The 23,195-nt window shown below is 39.1% G+C and overlaps 1 protein-coding gene across 12 annotated transcripts in view; it reads right to left on the minus strand.

The window, feature by feature from the left end:
- Unc80 (unc-80 subunit of NALCN channel complex) overlaps positions 1 to 23,195 on the minus strand; it is a 182,610-nt gene that overhangs the window by 109,654 nt on the left and 49,761 nt on the right. For 10 of the 12 annotated variants that reach the window (XM_076550199.1, XM_076550201.1, XM_015993863.3 and 7 more), the window contains exons 16-22: positions 22,504 to 22,652; positions 20,078 to 20,244; positions 18,944 to 19,042; positions 14,860 to 15,074; positions 13,569 to 13,675; positions 12,410 to 12,506; positions 9,568 to 9,740 (exon numbers count right to left, since the gene is read on the minus strand). In XM_076550199.1, the coding sequence (XP_076406314.1) occupies positions 9,568 to 9,740; positions 12,410 to 12,506; positions 13,569 to 13,675; positions 14,860 to 15,074; positions 18,944 to 19,042; positions 20,078 to 20,244; positions 22,504 to 22,652 (1,007 nt within the window). The remainder of the gene's footprint in view (positions 1 to 9,567; positions 9,741 to 12,409; positions 12,507 to 13,568; positions 13,676 to 14,859; positions 15,075 to 18,943; positions 19,043 to 20,077; positions 20,245 to 22,503; positions 22,653 to 23,195) is intronic. The other 2 variants (XM_006974970.4, XM_042260189.2) reach the window with 1 other exon arrangement.

Here is a 23,195-nt window from a genome sequence, read left to right on the forward strand (position 1 = left end):
GCTGAAACCAAGTTATGCCACTTAGGATGACAATGCTCCTAATAAGAACCACAGACTCTATGACAAAACACTAGGTAACAGGCATGAGAAACCTCCTTTAGAGTTGTTGGTTGGGGTAGTCCAAGAGATACACCCCCACCAGACAATACAGTCTGTTGTGTTTAGCCTTGGTTGCCTCCCAGAGGTTGCTGAAGGCTTCACACACTTAGGACATAGGATTCAGAAGGTTCAAGCTGGGTCTGGCCTGAAAGCTTCCTCCTTTCACAGTACCAGAAGACAGTATACAAGCTTCCACGGGGGAAAACAATCCAAGTCCCACCCAGCTGTGATTCTTATGAACCACAACAATGACCAGCATGGCAAGAAACTCCTAAAGGTGACTCTCATATCTTGGTGGTACCCAACAGCTGGCTAATTGGACTTCTAAGGCCCTAACAACCGAAGGGAAATCATGTCTGGTGTCAGAAACCTGGTACCCAGCTTCCTGGAGCCACTGAGGTTGCAGGTCTTAGAGGAGAACCAACTATTGCCACTTTACTGGATCAGTATAATTCCTAACTTCATATTAAACTTAACCTATCCACAGGTAAGCATAGCTCTCATCTCTTGTGTGGTTTGAATAGAAACGACCCCTATAGGCTCATATATTTGCATACTTAGGGAGTGGCCTTGTTGGAGTAGGTGTGACCTTGTTGGAAGAAGTGTGTCACTGGGGGTGGGCTTTGGTGTTTCAAATGTTCAAGCCAGGCCCAGTCTCTCTCTCTCTCTCTCTCTCTCTCTCTCTCTCTCTCTCTCTCTCTCTCCTCCCTCCCTCCCTCCCTCCCTCCCTCCCTCCCTCCCTCCGCTGCTTGTGGATCTGGATGTAGAATTCTCAGTTCCTTTTCAGCACCATGTCTGCCTGCATACTGCCATGATGACAATGAACTAAACTTCCGAATTGTAAGCCGGCCCCAATTAAAGGTTTTCCTTTATAAGTGTTGCCATAGTCATAGTGTCTCTTCACAGCAACTAAGACATGGTGTCTCTTCGTGTTGACTAAAACACCCCTCACCAACGAATCTCTTTGCAGCAGATGGAGACCATTACAGAATACAATTCATCAAAATAAAGAGATCAACTGGTCATCAGGTACCTAGCTCCAACAGATACATCTACAACACAACACTTGGACCTAAGGCTCAGGAAACTTGTGGAAGAAGGGACAGGAAGATTATAAGGGCTGGAGAACCAAGAAATCTGCTGCAAGATTGTGTCTCTTAGACACAGGAATGCTATGTCCCTATCACAATCATACGGCTGCTAAACAAGGCCAACTCCAATAGATATGCCAACACAGAAGCAGAAAACCTCACCAGGCCTCTAGACAAAGAACTGTGCGAAACTAATGACTGTTGAGGGAGGGAGAGTTAGTCTTTTCCATGTATGAGCCCTGTAATTGGTTATCCAATACCAAGTGGTCCGGCCTGAAATCATATACACAAAGCAACATTAAATGTACATAATTTGTATGCATATATGTGTGTGTACACATGCATATACATATATATGTGTGTGTATACATATACATATATATATATATTCAAAGAAAAAGAGGCTTTCAATTTGGCAGTGCGTGAGGAGAAATAGGAGAGATGGGAGGTGTTGGAAGGAAGAGACATGAGAGATGGGAAGGCGGAAATGTTGCAATTGTATTTTAATTACAATTTTTTAAAAAATTAAAAAACCAAAACCAAAAGCTGACAGCATGGAGATCAATATATTAAAATGTCTTCTTGCCAGGCACTGGTGGCACACGCCTTTAATTCCAGCCCTCGGGAGGCAGAGGCAAGTGGATCTCTGTGAGTTCGAGGGCAGCCTGGGCTACAGAGTGAGATCCAGGACAGGCTCCAAAGCTACACAGAGAAACCCTGTCTCGAACCCCCCCCCCCAAAAAAAATAAATAAAATGTCTTCTTTCTTATGAATCTGTCTGTCCAGGAGACATTTCAGCTCTCACAGCTACGCCAAGTTTCTATTCCACTACGCCACGGTTTCGTAGAGCCATTTTAAGTGGAAAACCAAACTATATTAAGCTAAATTATATGAATTAGAATCTCCAAACATAAAGTTTAAATAAGAAAGTGGAGCATCAGTGATTTCAAAAAATTCTCCTTGAATAGAAGGCATGTTTTTTGATGGCTATTGAGTTATCTAGTCAAAGTCACATGAAATCATGACATTGTCACTGTGCAGTCTGAATTTCTTCAACATTCTGCAGCTGGAACTAGAAAACTTCCTGCATCCAGAACCTTTCCTTGATTTTTTTCTTTTTTGCCCTTTCGCCTGGATTTTATGATTGTTGTATGTATTGAATGCTTCCTTTGTGACGGTGAAGCAGAAAATTGGGATGGATACTAAACCAAACAGCTGGGCTGTCTTTTGCCTGGGGACCTAGAAATATATTTACCAGGACACAACAGTTAATTGGAGGATATAATTACAATACATTCCTTTCCCTCAGGGGCTTATCTTAGCTTGTTATATGAGAAGAAACCCCAACAGATTCTGAAAATTCACATAATACTGCACAGGAACTACCTATTTTTTTGAAAGCTAAATATTTTATGATGGTCCCTGAGGAATCACATAATTTTTATTGCCTTACAATAAAATATCAAGTGCTTGCTGCTGTGAGATATGTTTATTTAAAACCAGTGGGAACAAGTAGTTTTTATGGGTCTCAGTATGTGTTAGAATTTTTTTCTTTCTTTCCTTCCTTTTTTTTTTTTGCCAGAGGGCATATGTTTCTGAGTCAATGTTTATTACTTTGCTGGTATTGAATTCTCTCCCTGACTGAGATCACTGACTAACAGACTCATTAACTGACAAGCTGCCTCTGTCCACTTCAACAGTAGCTGTGGGCAATCTGGGGTGGGCATAATTGTTCAACTCATGGTCTGGATGGCTAGTCATTTTCCCATTTATTCAAGTCATGGTTGTGTTTTGGGTCAGTATTTTAAAAAAACAAATGATGTCTTCTATTTCATATAATGGACTGGGTGGTAAGACAAACTTCCTTTGATTTAAAACACCTAAAGTTGCTAGACAAAATTTTAATTTTTGTTTTATTTTTATTTCTAAGGTGAGATGGAAGACCACAGAAGATAATCATGGGGCAGTGGTGGATGAGTTAGAAATATTTGCTCTCAGAGTTTTTGGTCCACTGATTAAATATCTAGTCTCAAGCTGGTGGGGGTCAGGCCACACACTTCTATATAAAGTTAACTCTGTTTGCTTGTTTTGAGTTAAGGGTCTCATTAGGTAGCCCAGGCTATGTATTTTGAATGCTGTGGTTATAGGAATGTGCTACCATGCCTGGCTATAAATTGACCTTTACAAATAAAAAATTAGCACTGCTCATGAAATTTGAAACCCCAAATATAGGATAAAACACAGGTTAGTTGAGTTTTGTTTGTTTGTTTGTTTATGTCATTGATACTATTAACATTTGGGTCGGATCATCGCTGTTTTGTGAGTGGCATACTATGAATAAGATGTTTATCAGAATCCAAGTTGTGAAAATCAAAGTTTATCTGGACCTTATGAAATACCCTGTGGTAGTCAGCCTTGCTCTTGACTAAGAATGGTGGGATTGGGGCTGGAGAGATAGCTCAGCAGTTAAAAGACCTGGTTACTCTTCTAGAGGACATGGGTTCAATTCTAGAACCTACACTGTAGTTCACAACCATCTGCAACTTCAGTCTCAGGGAATCCAACATTGTGTTCTGGTCTCTGTAGGCCCCAAGCATGCACATGATGCATAGATATACATGCAGACATTATGTCCCGACACATTAATTCAATTATATGAAAGAACCGTGGGATCAGACTCACTGAATGTGGTATCTGAACATTTTCTAAGACACAGTATCAAGAACGACAAAGAAATGAAATAGAAGAGGCAGTCAGGGTTAAAATTAGACCTTGAATGTACCTGCAATGTCCAGAAGGAAAGAGAAAATGTGAGGGACCTTATATCAAAGATGTAACACCTGAGAATTTTCCAGAAAAAAAATATATATTATTCCAAGTACAAAAATTAGGGTCCTCATGAACATCTAGTGAAATATGGCAGGAGCATTTTAGTGAAACCGTAAACTATCAACAGCCACCAGAAGATACTAAAGGTGCCTAGAACAGGGTCAGCCTTGGGTATTGATTGCCAGTACAGAATACTAAGACAGGGATGGAATACTGTTGTGGAAGGGCAGCAAGAAAATGTCAGCCTATGACTTGTTAACAATTCCAACAGAAGGAGCTTCAAGTTGAGGTTAAAAAAAAATGTTTTCAAAAACACCATGGCTGAGAGCGCTACTCCAGCTGGCTGGCCTCTGAATCCTCTCTGGTGAGGCACACTTGAGAGGGAACATGAGTTTGCAAAGAATATTGGGGTAAAGGAGAAGGAGCCAGCAAAATCGGCTAAACTCTGGGGAAATTTAAGCATGAGGACCTAGCTCTGATTCCCAGAGTGTACAGAAAGCCAGATGTGGTCCAGCTCATATGTAATTCCAGGGCTCCTGGGGTATGAGGCAGAGAAAAGACCACTGGAATCTTGAAGGCCAGCTAGCTGGGGATAGCTGGTGAACAACAGATCCTCACTCAAACAGGATGGAAGATGGGAGGCAAGGACCAATACTCAGTGTTGTCTTCTGATCTGCATATGGGGTGACATGTATGTGAGTGACATACTTGTACTCACACATGAACTCACACAATACCCTTAGAGAGAGAGAGAGAGAGAGAGAGAGAGAGAGAGAGAGAGAGAGAGAGAGAGAGAGAGAGAGAGGAGTTGGGGAGGAAATATAAGAAAATGTGCTCGCCCTAAAGGAAAATACAGATTAATTAAATTATCATCAATTAATTAAAAATTCTCTTCATTAAAATACACCACATAAATAAAGTAAATAAAAGCCACAAATAAGGAGGTGATGCACGGTAAAAAAAGAAGATCAATTAGTATTGGCACCATATGCAAACATTTTTTTTTGTTTGTTTGATTCATTTTTTTGTTTGTTTGTTTTGAGGCAGAATCTTACAATGTATCTCTGGCTGTCCTGGATCTCACTCTGTAGACCAGGCTGGCCTCAAACTCACAGAGATCTGCCTGCCTCTACCTCCCAAGTGCTAGGATTCAAGGAATGCACCACCAATCCTTGCCTACAATCTTCTAAAATTAACCACAAAAGATAAATAATTCTTCAGTAAAGGATGGACAAAGATATTAATTAAGTTATTCATCAGGTCTGTGTAAGGACATCTTAAGCCTTACGTTGAAATACAAAGTTGGTCACTTTGGGGCACCAGACTGGTAAAAACAATGAAGCGAACAAGTAAAAAACAGAAGCAAGAACACAGACTAGTACCAACTTTCCTTACACAATTGGCACCTGTGTAGAATTCTTGCAATTATATGAAATATGGGTTTTACACCAAATGCAAAATTATAATCAAAATTGAATTCTTCTGTATACCTAGCAGACTATTCTGAATCAAGGCCCATGTACACTAACATTTATGGGAGCATCATCCAGAACTGCCAAAATTCTGAAAAAAAAAATCATAGAAATGTCTTGCTAAAATGAAATGAATTTACAACTTGTGCTGTAGTTAATGAAACTATTCTTGAGTGAAAATTCATGTAGTAGCACTAACTGCATCAGGGGAAACCCAATACTGAATGGGAAGGAAGGCATGACTACACGTCAAGAAATTTCAGAATCAAGTAAAAGACAGCAAAACAAAGCACCATAACACAGCAGCGGTCCTGGTCGGCACAGGGACACCATTAGATCAGAGGGTAGGAATCCTAAAGTCACGGGGAATGTCCTATGCTTCAGGTCTGTCATGGATATGACTGATTTTTTTTCTTTAATTGGACCTATTTATAAGGCCAAATACTTGAATGCGAATTAGATTTTCTCCAATCACAGATGAGGGAGAATTCTACAATCCAATGCATGGCATGTGTTAATATTCCCTGAAATTGGTGCTAAAGCCAACTGACATCATTGTTAGCTGTATTCATGCTAATAAGTTACACCCAAATTAGAAGTTATCATCTATACACATTACAAATTCTACCAGATAAATAAGGATAGACTGTGAACACAGTAAACACAAGCGTACCAAGACTGCTTCTTTTTCCTTTTGTGCTGGCAGATTATATAACTTTAGTGTAAAAGGGATCCTTTTTGTAAACATGTCTTTAAAAAAAGTATTACAGTTGTATTTGATACATTTATACTAAAGAAAATGATTATGAGAAATAGCTGCATTGGCCTTAATTCAATGATCTTAAATTTCATGCTTGTAATGATAATAGTAAGATTATTTAAAACAAACAAACTTTCTTTTGTTATATTTGACTTTGCAAGTTTCTAGTATTTCCTTTCCCTGGTAATACTTTCTGATTCGGATGAAAAATGTCAATTTGAAAAAAAATCACATTTAAATTGTATGATCAATGAAGCAATGAAAACAAAAATTATGGTTTAATATAGAATTCAGTTTAAGTCATAGGTAAAAGCAACAGGACAAAATAGTTCAAGAGAGGTAGGATAAAATCGACTATAATATAATTCTGAACCCAGTTCATGTTTCCACTTTTGTTGTTAACTACTTGATAAAAAGCAGATTATACCACTATGTCGCGATCTGAATATCTGCACCTGCACCCCTGCATGCCTGCCTCTGTCTATCCATGTATCTGTGTATCTATGCATCTATACATGCATACATATATATGTCTGCATGTATGTAAGTTTACCTATATTTTCTATATCTTTGTGTTTCCATATTCTTATCTATATCATACACATGACTAAAACTACAAATTCATTAGAGAACACATAAAAATATTATAAAATAGGGGACTTGACTCAAAATAAGAAGCAGTTTGGATTAGATGCTGGGAAAAACCAAATACAGAGGGGAAATCTGTGAACACAAGCGTAATCTTGAGGAACTCCTAACCTAGATCTATACTGACAAATTACAGTGTCACACCTGTACAAATGACAGCCAGCACCAAATGCCACTTCGATTCAGGAAAACAAAATACCTACCTACACATCCCTTTCTCTCAGATGGCTTGTCAACATTTACTAGCAAATTAAGTTTCTCCACTTTTTCCTAGCTATGGAACGGTCCTGAGTATGCCTGCATTTGGGGACCATATTCTGGCCTGATCCGTTTGATCTTACACCAACAACTAAGATAATGGGGAAGAGCTCTATAAACTAACTGTCTACAGAATGAAACTTGTCATTATTAACCTCTACTATCCCTTCTGCCAACCTCCGTCTCTCTCCTCCTCTTCCTCTCTTCTTCATCACCTTTGCTTTTATGCAAATCAATGAGTCACCCCCATTGCCTGATAAAGGACACTCTTTGGCTTCTCTAAATTTTTACTGATTCTGACATTTGTGATTTGCGTTTCCAAACTTGGGCACAATGCTTGGTCTTTTCTAGAATTAAAGACTCCCAGGTATGAAAACCCTTCCTAGCCCCACCCACCCACTGCTCCAGGGCTGCACATTGCCCCCAGTACATATAATTATGGGTGAAGAGTGTATTTCCTTCCCCACCCTACGCAGGTCACTCCATCAGCGTGTTTCCACATGTGTCTCTGCTCGGAGGCAAAGAGACATTAATTGTGCACTGACCCATACTTTTTCTGTTGTTTACCATGGAATTTATGAGATTAGAAAGAACAAACATGGCCAGAGGAGGCACTGCAGGGAGAGGAGGAAATGAGAACTCAGTGATGTGGGAACTCTCCAGTCACAGCTTTACATTTAGGGACATGAGGGAAAAAAAATCTCTATTTGCTGTGTTTTCTTCCAATCCAATGGTAGGAGTCACATTCTGGCATTGAAGAGAGTCTCTTTGTGGCTGAAAATGCCTGTACCACATTTTATAGCAAGTAAGGGGTACAACAGTTGGAAATCAGGCAGGTGTGGAATAATTTTAATGAGAGTAAATGAAACTCCACCGCCTAGAAAATTTAAATATCAAATTGACCATCAATATTGTAATTAAAATTGTCTTGATTTGGAAGCAAGCATTAGTTTGTTCCAATGAGATTCTTTTTCAGCTCCCTCAGGGTGTTCTTCCTGTGGCAAGCCATGTGTTTCTGCAGGCCCACATATCTTAATATAAATGCTAAGAGTTCCCCACATGGGAAGCAATGGTGAATGGGTTCCTTCTGGCTTTCCATCATCAATGAATATAAATGAAGTAATTCCAGTTGCTTGATGAGTCTCCTTGCTAGTGATGACACATTTATTGAGGTAGAGTTCTTGAGGTTTTATAGATCAGTTCTGTGGGAAATCCATTAATTTTTTGATATACATGCTAAATTTTGTCTATAACTGTGCTTTTCTTGGGAGAATTTTCACAACTTTCATCCAAATCTAAAAGAATCAGTGTTGCTAAATGTTAAGAATCATTGGTTTGGAAAATGAATGTGGTGTGGATACTCGAAATTGAAAATAGTTCAGGTTTTCCTATTATGATAAATTCTTATCATGTATTTCTATGATAATAAATATCTTTAAAGGACCAAATGCTTTTTGAATCATTAAAAAATTATTCACAACTTACTTGATTATAGGAGGCCATATACATATATTTTCCATGTGTCTTGATACTAATTTTGATTTATTTAAATAATTGCTTGACAGAGAAAGCATATGGTGTTGCTATAAAAGTCCTGAATGGAATTAGAAGATTCTGCTCTGATCCCAGTTTTAGCACCAATTAGCATATGACCTTGATCAAAGTCACCTGAGCTGTCAGAGCTTTTCAAATTTTTAAAGTAGCTTCACATCATTTTTATTAAGAATCAACATAACAGAGTACAGAATATAGGTTCTCTGAGGACAGAAGACATGCCAAGGCCCCAGTCTATCCTTTGCTGGCTTTCAACCATGGGACTATAAGCTATTCTTCCTGGTTCCAGGATTTCCCCGTGGAAATACACTAGGCATGCCATAATGTGAATCATCAGCCTAGGCTGTGACACTTACTGAGAAGACCAGATGACTAGACACAGAAAGCCTGTGGAGATAAAACAAAACTTGCTTCTGAAGCTAAGTTTTGCATCTTTGTAGCTGCTAGTACAATGTTTGGTACAGAGGAAGACCTCAATGGATGTCTGTTAATTAGGAATTACATGTCGAGTATTTCATAACTGATATCAAAGAAGATTCAGTAGTAGCATTAACCCTTATTTTACAGTTATTGAGCTAATAAATATCAGGTCGATTTTTCAACTCAGGCATCCTGAGGTTGGAATGCTTTCACATACTAATGATCACATTGTTAACATATGCTACCTCCTAGTGATTTATTAAGATTTCCCTTTTTATTTACTTCTCTTACCTTGCCATCTTTCCCCCCCTTTTGACATTAATTCTGATAAAACTAAACAGATATGAACCCATTGTTAGGGTTAAGACTGGGAATTCATGCTTCCCTCCATTGCTAGCATGAATGTGAATAAGGGTAGAGAAATTCTGCAACTTACTAGGTCCAAGGCAGCAGCTAGGATGGATGCGTCAGGAATTGTCCCTGGCTCACAGCAGTTGAGCAGAAATTGAAAACGTTTCATGCCTTGTCGGATTGCTCCCAGATTCACCACGTTTTTGCTTTTTCCACCATCTTGGTTGGGAGAAACGTGGTCATCGAAACTGTGGCAACCTGTAGGGGTTGTGTCATTATGAAAGGAGAGAACAAAATGGATCATAAAACAGTATCAAAGTCATACTAGTATGTTTTCTGTACTGTTGGCCTGAAAATTCTCTCCCACTCTTTCCCCTTCCTCTGAACCTCTAAGGTGCTTGCTATGAACACATTTTGACTTGAATTAATTGGTGACATATAACAGATAAAAATTCAGGATTTTCATCAAACAGTTTCAACGTAGGGTCTGATTACTCCGCTACTGCATCTCTAAGCTGGTGAATAAGTTTGGCATAATTGAAATAAGCAAAAGTAGGAGCATAGGTTTTGGACTGACAGTTGAAGACGAGAGTGCATGGAAATCAAAGGAAATGACAACAACCCAAAGATATTTTCATCTCCTCCATGAAGGAGAATAGTCTACAACCAGGAGAGTCCAGCCCCTTTGCCATTTAGGGCAGCTATAATGAAATATCATGGGCCAGCTGGCTTGTAAAACACTAATATCTGCCCTTCACAATTCTGTGGCCTACAAGTTTGATCCTGGGTTGAAGAACAGTCAGTTCTTTCTGGTTTGGTTATGCCCCCAAATGGCCTTTCCTTGTATGAGCACAGAGATATCTCATCTCTCTTTTCTATAAGTGTACAAAAACCCAAACATGGTTGTGTTACCCTCATGATATCTTCCAAATCACCTTCCCAAAGTCCCACTTCTGAATGTTATCACAGTGCAAGCTGGAAGTTAACAGCATGAACTTTGTGTAGATGTAAACATTCACTATATAGCTTTTGGAAATCTATACTATATGGAAAACATTCATTAACAAGGAACATTTACCACCTAACACTCTTGGGTTTAAGCAGCAGGTGCATCAAGTTAACACTCCAGTGTGCAGAAAGAACTTAGAGACATGGTCATAGCACCAGCCAGGTGACATGGAGCTAGCATGGCACAGACTTCAGGACACACATTAGCATCATTCTCAAAAAGCAAACAGAGAAACATTGTCTTTATAATGCTTTTGGTTTTGAACACTAGAGAGATTGTCTCTGAAATTCCTCAGGAAGTGGGTAAAGTGTGCTCGAACTGAAATGATGAAGCTGGCAAAGACCTGGGTTGTCAAGAAGAGCCTTATGAGGGGTTTTCCCCCTTCTTCTTCAGTACTGAGAATCAAATCTAAATCCTCATCTACTAGACAAGTGATCTACAACAAACCAAAAGTTCCAGCCTAGGAAGACACTTGAACCCTTATGCTAAAAACTTGATGTCTATTCTAAATGCTGAGAGACAGTTAAGAGGATAGGATGATTTTTTGTGATGTAATAAAGCTTAAGGAATATCATGCCTTCATGAAGAACATATCCCACCAAAGTAGGTGACACTTAACTTTTGACATTATCATAAAGATATCAAGGATGTCATTTCTGGTAAAGTTTAATGAAACTTCTGTAATGGGATGGGAAAATAATTCATGCATTATTAGAAAATTAATGGCATAGATTGTTGAAAAGTTATGTCCACAAATTATTAATTAAACATATTTGACATTAGTGGTTACAACTGTATCTTTTTTCCTGCTCAGTAAGAAACTTGGATGAAAGCATGAAAATGCATGTCTCTTCAGATGGATCATCAAAGTCCAGTTATGAAGAAAAGATACAGAATTCAAACTGATTTTGAATTTGTCCTTTAATTCTTTTCCCTGGACAAGTATTCTAAGTGCATTCCATATACCAAAATAATGAACCTTATGAAATGAAGATTCCATAGTGGCTACATCAAAGCCTATCATGATATTCGTTGATAGAAAGATGAACTAGCAAAAGGTGACCAATACAAACAGCTATGTGATGAGAACACTGATATTTTTAAGTTCTCTCCACAATTTGCTATATCCATGGCTTAGTTATTGGCTACACTGATTGATTTCAAATACGGCCTGTTATATTCCACATAGAGCTCCACAGTTTACCACGCTCACCATCTACCATGCACAGACAGAAAAAAGAGTCAGAATGTGCTAGAACCAGAGAAGCTTCCATGAAATAAAAACTGAAGAAACCAAAGACATTTAGTCAAAAGAGATCAAAAGAGAGAACAGGAAATGAGCAAGAGGGGTTATGGTATTATGTGTAGCTGTGTATGTGTGGTAATGGATATCATCACTAGGACAAATCATCAAGTTTATGAGCAAATATATTTTCAGATGATAAAGAAAGATTTCCTAACAATTAAAGCTGTCTGGATCTGGAACAAATTGCTTTGTGAAGTTGCACACTCCCCCTCAGCGGAAGTACGCAGAGGGAGGGTGGCCACCTGTCAGCCACGCGGTGAACAGAACTCTGAAGCAGAGAGTGGGTGGACAGAAGGTCCTGTGACTCTCAAATTCTAACAAAGACAAGAGGCCACATCTTATTCTCTGTACCCTCCAGGGCCCACCAGGGGGTGAGAATCACAGTAAGGTTTCCATAAATGTCTCTTCCACAAAACTGGTAATAAAGAAGCTATAGATAGCAGTGAAAGACACATTTAACGAACAAAGGAAAAGACAATACAAATAGAAAATGACTGTTTTTTTTTTAAAGAGACAGTTTTACAAAAAAAAAAAGAAAAGAAACAGAGCAGTTAATTTAAATAACTTAAAAGAAGGAAAGCTGAATGGCATCCTTAGGCTATCGACATTTACCAAGACGCTTGAAGAAATTCTCCTCCTCTTCTCGGCCATTCTCCATCCCACTCCCTGGCCCACCTTCAGAGAGCTTGACAGCACTGGTGAACTTGACCTGGGGAGAAAAGGAAAGCCATCAGATAGATATTCAGCAGCCAATCACTGGGTTGTACCAGCCCTTGGTTTGAAGAGTAAATTGTTTAGGATGTGAAAACGACTCCATCCTCTGGCTTCCACATCTAGTAAGTACTGTCATGTAATATGCACCCATGTTCCAAAAAAGATGTTCACTAAAACTGCAGGTGCAAGGAATACCAGGTAAGAGATCAGAAGGTGAATGTGAAAATAATTTAGTAAACAACGCAGTCATGTGTAGTGTTAATTTGGATGAAGTCCAAACTGAATGCCTTCTTCATTCTTCATGAACACAGCCACAGTTGAAAATCAGATCAAAGAGAAAATCGACCAGAGTGCCTTAAATTTATAAATCAATTTATAACCTAATTTGCTCCCCTACTCTCCCTCCCTTCCTCACTCTTTCTCTTTTTCTCCTTTCCCCTCTTTCTTCGCTCTCCTAGAACTGAATGTAGGAACTGACACATGCTAGGCAAGTGCTCTATCACTGGGCCACATCCCTAGCCTTCTTGTTGACTTGTTATCTTGAGTTAGAAACTCACTAAATCGCCCAGGCTAGTCAGGCTAGTCTTGAAGTCATTCTCTAGCCCTGGCTGGGCTTGAACTTAAGACTCTGCCACTAAGCTCTTCAAGGCACCACCAGACCTGGCTCTATTTTCTTTTAAAGCATTAATATGTCTTCATGATTTTGACTTTAGGTCAACTCAATAAGACTTAAGTAACTTAGCATAGAAAGGAAGCTAGAGGCAGGCAGACTTCAATAATTGATACTTTTGCAAAAAAATGTACATAAGAATTCCAATTATATTTCCTTATTTTCTGTCACTCTTCATATATAGCTGTCACTATTTACTACATCTTTCTTTCTTTTTGTTCTTATGATGGTTTATTATGTAAATATTTTAGTTTCCATTGCTTGTCTAATTTCTGAATTTGTTCAACTCCAAAGTTTCTGTAACTCTTTGCATCTACCATTCTTCAGCCCACAATAATTTTTAATCAGTGATACCAATGTTCACTTCATGAGTAATATCCTGTTTACCTTGGAGCTTTGCCTGATGAAAGACAGGCGATCCACAGAGCTAATGTCCAGGAGGTCCTCTACACCATCTGCCAGGCCAGAGAGGGAGGACCGCTTCAGCCAGTTTCCTAGTTAATGATATTTTGAAAAATTAAGCCATTATAGCATTTGCTTTCAAATGGATTAAATAGAAATGCCAGAATGTACTGAACTAGCAATGAAAGTCACATGGCTCTATTATAAATAGAAGCAAAAACAAGTCGTTTTTAGTATACATGTTTTGAATCAAAATGTTCAGTGTTGAACTATAAAACTACGTGAGCACATAAGTGCAGGACAAATAGACCTGGTCGCCTCCACTGCAGGAAACAACAATATAAAAAGGACAAGAGGCCATGTCTTATTTTTTTGCACACTCAGGGTCCGCCAGTGGGTGAGAATCACAGTAAGGTTTCCATAAATGTCCCTTCCACAAAACTGATAATCAAGAGGCCATGCTAGACAAGTTCTCCAGATCTCTTGAAAACCTATACATTTTACCATGTAAACAGTTCTCAAATCTGTCTATTTCTCTGTTTCTGCTTAGTATACAATCTAAAAGTTCATTTGTTTATGCCTGGGCCACTAGAGGACTTTCAGTCAGATTTTCTTATTGACAAATATTTCCTCTAATGCAATTGTCTTTTATAAGGTTCATTCGCTTGCATTATTGTGTTCTCCCTAACACTTTGGTACCATGGTACCATAGAGGGCTATGGTGAAGAGCCACCCAGATCGCCTGTGATCTGGCTTGTTCTTCTGCTACAGTGAGTCAGCCATTGTCTCACTTAACTGGTTCCTTCCAGTTCCTCCCAGCTTAGGATCTTTGCACATTACCCTTGGGCTCCTCTCATTCTTTCTTCCATGTATTTGGCAGATTTTAATGTCTGTCCTCCTTACCCCTTTGTAGAGGTCAGGCTTCGTTGTCTGTGTTCATAGCACTACGTGTTTTTTCTTCACAAAATTCATAGTTTGCAACTGTACTTAATTGTGTGATGAACTGTGGTAAGTGGCTCCTGCTCAAATTCAGCAAAGCCAAGAGCTTTGTATTTCGCACACAGTAGAGGCATGTAGTAAGCATTTGGGAAATAGCTGCATTTAACACAACCATGAATGAATGAATGAATGGAAGGATGTCAGCCTCAGGCTTACATCTTGAAAGCGTTTCTTCTCAGCACCCCCAACCCCCACCCCGCCTGCCATGCTCTGTCTCAATTACTCATTGATTTGATGACATGATAATAAGAGAATCCATAAGTAAATACAGACATACTTTTACCTATGGGGAGTTTCAACTTCTTTCGCAAGGAGATTCTGCGGGATCGAGAGCGGGCACGCCGATCTGAGGTGTTCCCTGAATGGGCTGTGGTACATTCTGAAGTGTCCTGTTCGGACTGGCTGCTGGTGTCACTTGCTGCACTTTGGGATTTGAACATCTTCCGCCAGAAATCCTTCCGTCCCAGATTGCCCCCTTGCATTTGTTCATCGCTACAGAGAAGTAGAGTACAGGGTTAAAGAACATCTAGCAGCTTGGCGCCCCCTCTACCCTCAGCTATGGTTTTAGGCGAATTGCGCAGAATGTTCTTTGATGGGCTGGGTATGAGAAGATTGGGAGTCAGAGTGGTCCTCAGGAGACCAAGGTTGACTCTGAGCTCTTCCTGGAAACAGTGCTGTCCCGGCAACCAAATGGAGGTGGTCATTTTTCTCTCAACTTTAATAAAAAGACTAAATACTATTGCAGATGTCCACCTACAGTATGAGTCATAATAGCAGAAGCATTTAAAAGGCCAGTAAGTATTTAACTTTAAAAAGCATCCTCGCCGGGCGGTGGTGGCACATGCCTTTAATCCCAGCCCTCAGGAGGCAGAGGCAGGCGGAACTCCGTGAGTTCTAGGCCAGCGTAGTCTCCAAAGCGAGTTCCAGGAAAGGCGCAAAGCTACACAGAGAAACCCTGTCTCGAAAACAAACAAACAAACAAACAAAAAAGCATCCTGGCTCTTGTGCAATGTCCCACCTCTCACTGCAACACAGTATTGTACTTGACACTCAATAAACTCTCAATTTGATGAAATCTGAAATTTCATCATCATGCTCAGGGAACATATCATTCTACAGCTAATTAAGATGAAGAAAGTTGTTAAGTTTCAAAGTGAAAATATAGGTCCAACCCAAAAGAAGAAGTCAGAAGTCCTGAAAGAAGGTTTTCAATTAGGAAAAGTGACTAATATTATGCAGATCTTTATCTTGTAATAATAATAATAACAATAATAATAATGATAAGCTAAAATTCCCATTTTTTCATCCACTAAATTAGCAGAGATTAAAGTATTTAGAAGGAAAAACCAATGTCCCACCATATTTCCCTTGGAGAGAGAAAATATCTTGGTATTTTAGGAACATTAATGTTCTATGCAACAAAATATGTTTTTGAAAGTCAATATCACACCCCTAGACTGAGAAATTCAATTTTCTAAGAAGTAATATCAAGGAAAAGATAGGATTGTACACTAAGACATGAAAAGACAGGAGTGCCAGTGTTGAACAATGGATATAATCTCAATGTCTTAGGTCTGGGAAGACAGCTGAATATATCGTGGGACTTTCATGTGGTGATAGATTTTTGACTTTTTGTATCATTGGCTACAAATGCCATTAGCCAATTCCCAGTGCACGTTGTAAAGGTACAACTCTCCCATGACAGCCTTACAGACAGAATTCCTTCCTGGTATAAGTCATGTTTTCAGATGAATATGACAGGCCAGTACTATTAGGGGCAAAATTCAAAGGCTTTACATTATCTTGGCTCCAGTATTCTCAAAATAAAAAAAAATGATTTAGTTGAAAAAAATCCTATTTTAGAAGGTTGACTTAGGCACCATTTATGACACATTTTAAAGTTAAAAGCAATGATCAAATGAGTAAAATAGGATAAAATAATGTTAATATCCTTTAGAAGTCACACATGTGATCATGTGTCTGGGTGTGACTTTGCATGTGCATGCTCCAAAGTGTTCTCAGCATAAAATGCAAAAGGTTTACAGAGGTATCTTTAGCAGTGGTATTTTGATTTTTCAACTTCCATTGTACAGTTTTCTATGTTTTCCATATTTTCCATCTTGAACAGCATGCATTACCGTTGTAGGCTGGAAAGAAATGATGTTTAAAAATGTTCTAGTGGTGTTATGACACTTATTTATGGGTTTTTATGTAACTTTTATTTACAAGTTGTAGGGTAGAGTCCTGAATTGATCCAAAAATGGACAATATTGCATAATACAATCATCTTCAGGAGACAGATCAGAACTCAGATTTTATCTCTCAAATGTCATCAAAGGACTAAGTTATTTTAAGTTCTTCTTCTAACCTATGGCATTATATTTATGAAGAGGTATATATTTAAACTAGATTTCTAGAACTGACTAGTCTGTTACTTAGGAGGGCAACACAGTGTGCCAAGCTCTTCTTTCCTTCTTGGAAGGAGAGGCACGATGGTGAGAACCTATATAAGTCCACAGATGAAGAGAATTTCCAATATTCAGGGAAGCTGTCATTTATTACCTCCCTGAGAAACTGCTACATCAGCAGCAAGGAGCATCAGCAAAACAATCACATTAAAACATCACTAGAATGACTGACTCAGTGTGTTGAGTATTTAGGAAGAATAAGAAGCAGCAGGGTGAACAGGGAGGGAGAGAAAGAGAAACAGGGTAGAGGAGGAGCCAGAACTATCAGAGGGACTTCTCACCTTTCTTTGGGCTAAACTAAGGATGTTTAGTAGGACCACCTCCTGAGCCCATTTAAGTGATAGAAAAGTTCCATATTTGATGATACACGACACTATTCCAAGCAGAAATATTAATGGCAAGGCATATTAAAACAGACATACGCCAAATGCAGAGGAATTTGCTGTGTCTACAGAACACTGAACAAAGAGAATATTTGGAATTCTAAAAAAACCCAAACATGTGTTAGCACAGCCAATTTTATTTGTAAAATTCAAATGATCTTTTAGAAATTTTCATTTATCAGATCACTTTAATAGTTGCCAATGTCAATTGGGGAAAAAATCGTGTCTCCTCTATTGCTGTTTAATGAATCCTCTGGCCACTTGAACATGGAATTTATTTTTACCAATTCTTTATGTCCCATTTGGAGCTAAATTTGGACCCTTGCTGTGTCTTTGAGGATATCCTTAAAGGAAAACCTAAGGTTTAATTTTGAGGAAGGAATTAAAAGAAAACGAAATGAAATGAGAGCTTAATGATAGCCTGATAGTTCCAACTTCTAATCATTGTATACCATTCATACAGTGAATGCACACCATTCATTTATTCTCGAAACATATGTATTAATTTTCTACAATGAGCAAAGATCCATTTTGGTTCTAGGGCTTTAGCAATAAATCCATGTGGTTACTAGGTCCATTTACTTGACTAACTCTGCTAAAAAGCACAATCTCTACAATTCTGAAGCCCACAAGAACTGTGTGGGCATTCGTGGTTTTGAATATTTCATTTGCATAGTCCTATTTTTGATGGATGTTGGCTTCTCAGTTAACTAGTTGAGAAGGAAGGATACTCTAATACCTAGAATATTCTGCAAAATTGCTAGAACAATAATTAACATTGAGTAAGGGCTTTGGGAAGCAAAATTGTACACCTACTATAACGTATATTTGAAATGTACATTACTTGTGTGTAAATAATTCCCCAAAGAAAAATGAATAGCATGAGCCTCACATGGGCCTAGGCTATGTATTTAATATCTGCAGTAACCCTCACATCTTCTGCAGGCACTAATGTGAGATTCTTTTGATTTTTGTCAGTATGAAAACCAGAGATAAACTGATGTTAAAGTACTGGAATGAATCCAACATCACAGTGCTGTGGAGTAGAGTCTACATTTCAACTAAAATTCAGCACTTTTGAAATATACCCTTCCTTTTTTCAAGAAAAAAAAAAAGAATATTTATTGAGTATATTGAGGAGCAATTCATCTATTTTAAAATTGTGACTTTTTAAACAAGAAAGTATATGACGCCTCAAATGCACACTATGTTTCATGTTTATTTGTTGCATAGCGAAATGCAGAGGTACAAGAAAGACAAGATGGAAAATACAATTAGAGATCCATTCTATAGGCACAAAGGTTGTTATTTGGCCTCCCCTGGAGTGATTGGTGGCATTGGGAATATAACTGGAAGGGCAGAGCGCAATATTTCAAGGAAATGAAAGCAAACTAATAAAAAACAAAATAAAGAAACAAACAAAAACCCCAAAGCAGTTTAGAAAACAAACTTTGTTTCAATGTGAAGTGCCCAATTCTCTGCATTGGAGACAAAACTCTATTCTACTTACTGTTCTGGCGTCTGTGAGGGGCGACCAGACATGAAGCTTCGACATTCCTCAGGTGCTGAGGATACTTGGCCTTTATCTGCGATGCTTCCTGCCTCCGACCTACACAAAGGGCACAATCCACCAATCACAATGGAGTAGGTCACCACTGTTTAATCTTCCACATGCTCCACAAAGCAAACCATTCACTATTGACAACGTATCTGGTTGTTAAAATTTCTCACCAGGAGTCTGTTTTGTATGGAATTTATAGTTTACTACTAGACTCATGAACTTATTCCTCACCAGTATTTCACTACAGCAAGCAGAGGCATTAGATGCATGCAAGATTTTTAGCTTAAGGGCTTTTAATTTTTGTAAGGACTGTCTAATATACAGTAGGCATGAAATAAATTCGCCATTACTGGAAGGATAAACAACACAGTATTGCATAGCAGTTTTCCTTGGAGTGTTGGCAATTGAATTCAGGACACTGTACAAGCTAAGTAAGTACTTTAGTAATGAGCTATATCGCAGCTCAGCAATTTATCTTTTTACTACATCTAGAATACCATTTACTGAACAAAAGAACATGGTGTCAGTAACTGTGCTTTCTTTTCTTGGTTAAAATATAAATGATATAAAAAAAGGACTAAAACAATGATAATGTTTAACATGTAATCAAGAACTATAGAGTAAAATTGGAGTATATGAGATCATTCCATCTAATAAATAAATAGTAGAGGTTTATTTAGCTCATGGCTCTGGAGGCCTGGGAACCCAAAGGCAGATGATGATGGCTTCTCACTGTGTTGCTATGGCAAAGAATGGTACAGGACATCACAGGGCAAAACAGTTACCTGTCCATAGCATGCTCAATCTTATGACAAAGCCACTTCCATGATAACCTATGAAAACACTAATCCAGCTATGTGGTCAGTCTCTGTAACCCAATTATCCCAAAGTGTTCGCCTTTAAAAATCATTTATTTTATTGCTTCAGTTGATGTCAATGATACCAGTCGTACAAGATACTTTTACCATCCCTGCCCTGACTTTGTACCATATCAGGAAACACATGGACTAGACATGATGATGAAGGGTAGCGTTCTTCTGACAGTTAGCAAACACTAATATTCAGAGAGCTCAAGCTGCCAACCTTTTACCACCTGCAGGCTTAGACTCCTGTCCAGTCTCCTCCACCTTTTTCCCTGGGGCTAATTTTTCAGCGCTGTCAAGCAGAGCGCTAAGAGCCACTCTCCTGAAGACATTCCCATGAGCTTCTTTGATAAACTGGACCAGCTGGCGGATGTCACAGTACAGTCCCTGTTTGAAGGCAAGAAGAAGGTTTGGGAGTAGTAATGATAACCAGAAAGTTGTCTGGTTAGATGTCCTCGGGAGAGGAGTCAATTGCTTGGGCTTTGATGAGCAGTGACGTCATGAGAGGATGACAAAATTCTACTGTCGTAATGGATGTGTTTGTTTCCCCGTTGCTCCCACAGGAGAATGCTACCCTTCCTATTCTGTGCAGGAGAGAATGGCTGGCACAGCTTCAGATTCATAGTCAGCTATACCACTTGGAAGACATCAGTCTACTCTCTTAGACACTGGATTCCCATTTTTTTTTTCTCTTAATTGTGAGCTCTGAAGAGAACTTTATTTGCCTGAAGAAAAAAAAATGGTAGCCAGAATTTTGTTTAGAATGGAAACCTTAGCCCCTAATCAGCTTCTCCAAATGGTCTGGATGACTACGGTAATATGTTAAGTAATTCATTTAGATACTTCTAATGAAGGCTGATTATTCACAGGATGATGAACTTTCCTGGACATACTTAGTAAATGATATGTATGCTCTCGTCACATTGTGTGTGAACATGACCACGAACCTAAGACTGTGCAGAGGGGGCTTTAAGGCCAGTGCACTGGTGGGTCGACATTTAAAAAAATGTCTGTATACTTATTTTTCCTTGAGATACTAAGTTTTCTTCTCAGCACCTGCATCTCTGCCTCCCTTCTTTAAAGCAGTAGTTACCATAGTCTTTGTCTTCGTGGTAAAACAGAATTTAGAAACCTAAAAAATTTCCTTGATATCTTTGTTTTATAAAACTCTAATGCTATAGGACAATTATGCCCATGACCTTCAGGGAGGCAAAGGAAGGGCCCTTGAGGACAACAGAAACAGTGTCCATTGCAGTCTCTGGGGAGTAGGGCTCCAAGGCCTTCACTCTGCCCTTCATTTGCTTTTCCAAGGAGGAGAAAGCCAGCTAAGAGCAAAGATTCTCTTTTCACCATGGTATGCACAGGCCTACACATCAGCAGAGAGCACTATGGGAAATAACTGTTACCTATTGAATGGCTAGCATCTCTGCAGGGTCACTCTGGACATTGCCCGAGACTTTGCAGAGTGGGAAACCTAAGAATGACTTGAATTTGACTTCTAGTTATTCTGATGGGATAGCAGTTCAAAGGTAAGTCTATGGTAACTAAAGAATCTAATATTTCTTCTATGTATGAAGTTGCACAATAAAATTTGTAAGAACTCACATGCACTATCATCAACTCTAAACATCACGCCTAGCCAGGACCAAAAAGACTGTATGAATGGTGTCTGTGTTACACTCAAGGTCTAAGAACATTGCTGGATTACTATTGACCATCAGCAAATGTAAATTCCATTTGGTTTGTGAAAATTATTTTTATCTAAAGTGAACTTTGCATTTTAGAATAATATAAAATAATGTCCTCCACGTAGTAAAACAGTAGATAGGTCCACATGTGTAAATGGGCTCACTTCTATGTAGAAATCATAATCTCAAACAGGTGTAGGAGAAATGCTCATTCGGTCCCTAAAGGGCCCTGAATTCACCGATCTGTGCACTGAGTATCTTAAGACATCCTATTCTTCTTGGAAGGACTTGGACGTTTCATAATACTTTTTCTTCCCACACTACTTACAACTTCATTTGATTAATTATGACATGCTTTTATGAAGGGTAGATAAAGATTATAAGGTTCAATTAAAAGAAAGCAAAACAAATTTCAATAGCATATTTGCATGATTTTTTTTGTTTGTTTTGTTTTGTTTTTTTGTTTTTTTGAGACAGGGTTTCTCTGTGTAGCTTTGCACCTTTCCTGGAACTCACTTTGGAGACCAGGCTGGCCTAGAACTCACAGAGCTCTGCCTGCCTCTGCCTCCCGAGTGCTGGGATTAAAGGCGTGCGCCACCACTGCCCGGCTGAAAGAATTCTTAAAAGTAAACACAGTTTCAAATAATTCTCGGAGTAACATCCTTTCATATTTCATGAACCTCTAACGTATTTTTATCACCTTATTTCTGAAAGACTAAAAGTACCTGTAATCTTTTTACCACTCTCTACACAAGCCTGTGGGGTGGAGGAGGAAGATAAGTCAATTTGTAGGTAGGACGGAGTGGTTAGGACTCCATGGTGGATTAGGGGTGACAGTGGAAAAAATGAATACTGTAACTTTAAGACTTCAGCTTTCCTTCCTCCAGGTTACAGTATGAGAGCTTTTCTCAGAACTGAGTCTGAGACCTGCTGTTAGGAAGTGGGGAATGCTTCTCACCAAATTCTCAGGGCTGTGGAGCTCATGTGTGGTTGAGGCACAGCGTGTGATGAGGGACTTGAACATGGCACCAACGATAATGCCCTCCACATTTTGGGCTGTGGATTTGTTGTCCACGGTGGTGAAATTATTTCCAAATCCAGCTTTGTCTGGAATGCAAAGACATACATTAAAGGCAATAAGCTACACAACTGAGGGATGTAAGGAAGTGTTTGGCAGCTAGGACACTGGGAAGGTCTTCATGAAAGTACAGATACTGGTGATTAAAGACACACCCAGGGTAATGATCCCTGGGAAGATTAGAAAAACAGTCAGTCTACTTCACAGTCTACTCTGACATGGCCTGTGCAGAGGAGCATTTGGGTTGGTTAATCTTAGAAAGGAAAAGGGTTCTACTGAAAGAGAGAGAGGGGAGAGAGAGAGAGAGAGAGAGAGAGAGAGAGAGAGAGAGAGAGAGAGAGAGAGAGAGAGAGAGAGAGAGGAGGGAGGGAGGAAGGGAGAAAGGGAAGGAGTAAAGGAAGGAAGGAAGGAAGGAAGGAAGGAAGGAAGGAAGGAAGGAAGGAAGGAAGGAAGGAAGGAAGGAAGGGAGATCAATTTATTGGCTTCTCCATAGAGAAAATATAATGTAGCCCAACTTTCTTTGGTGAGAATCTCTGGCTTTTTTGGGGAAACTATCCAGTATGTCAGTAGGG

Source organism: Peromyscus maniculatus, chromosome 13, assembly GCF_049852395.1.
Source record: "Peromyscus maniculatus bairdii isolate BWxNUB_F1_BW_parent chromosome 13, HU_Pman_BW_mat_3.1, whole genome shotgun sequence".
Lineage (NCBI taxonomy): Eukaryota > Metazoa > Chordata > Mammalia > Rodentia > Cricetidae > Peromyscus > Peromyscus maniculatus.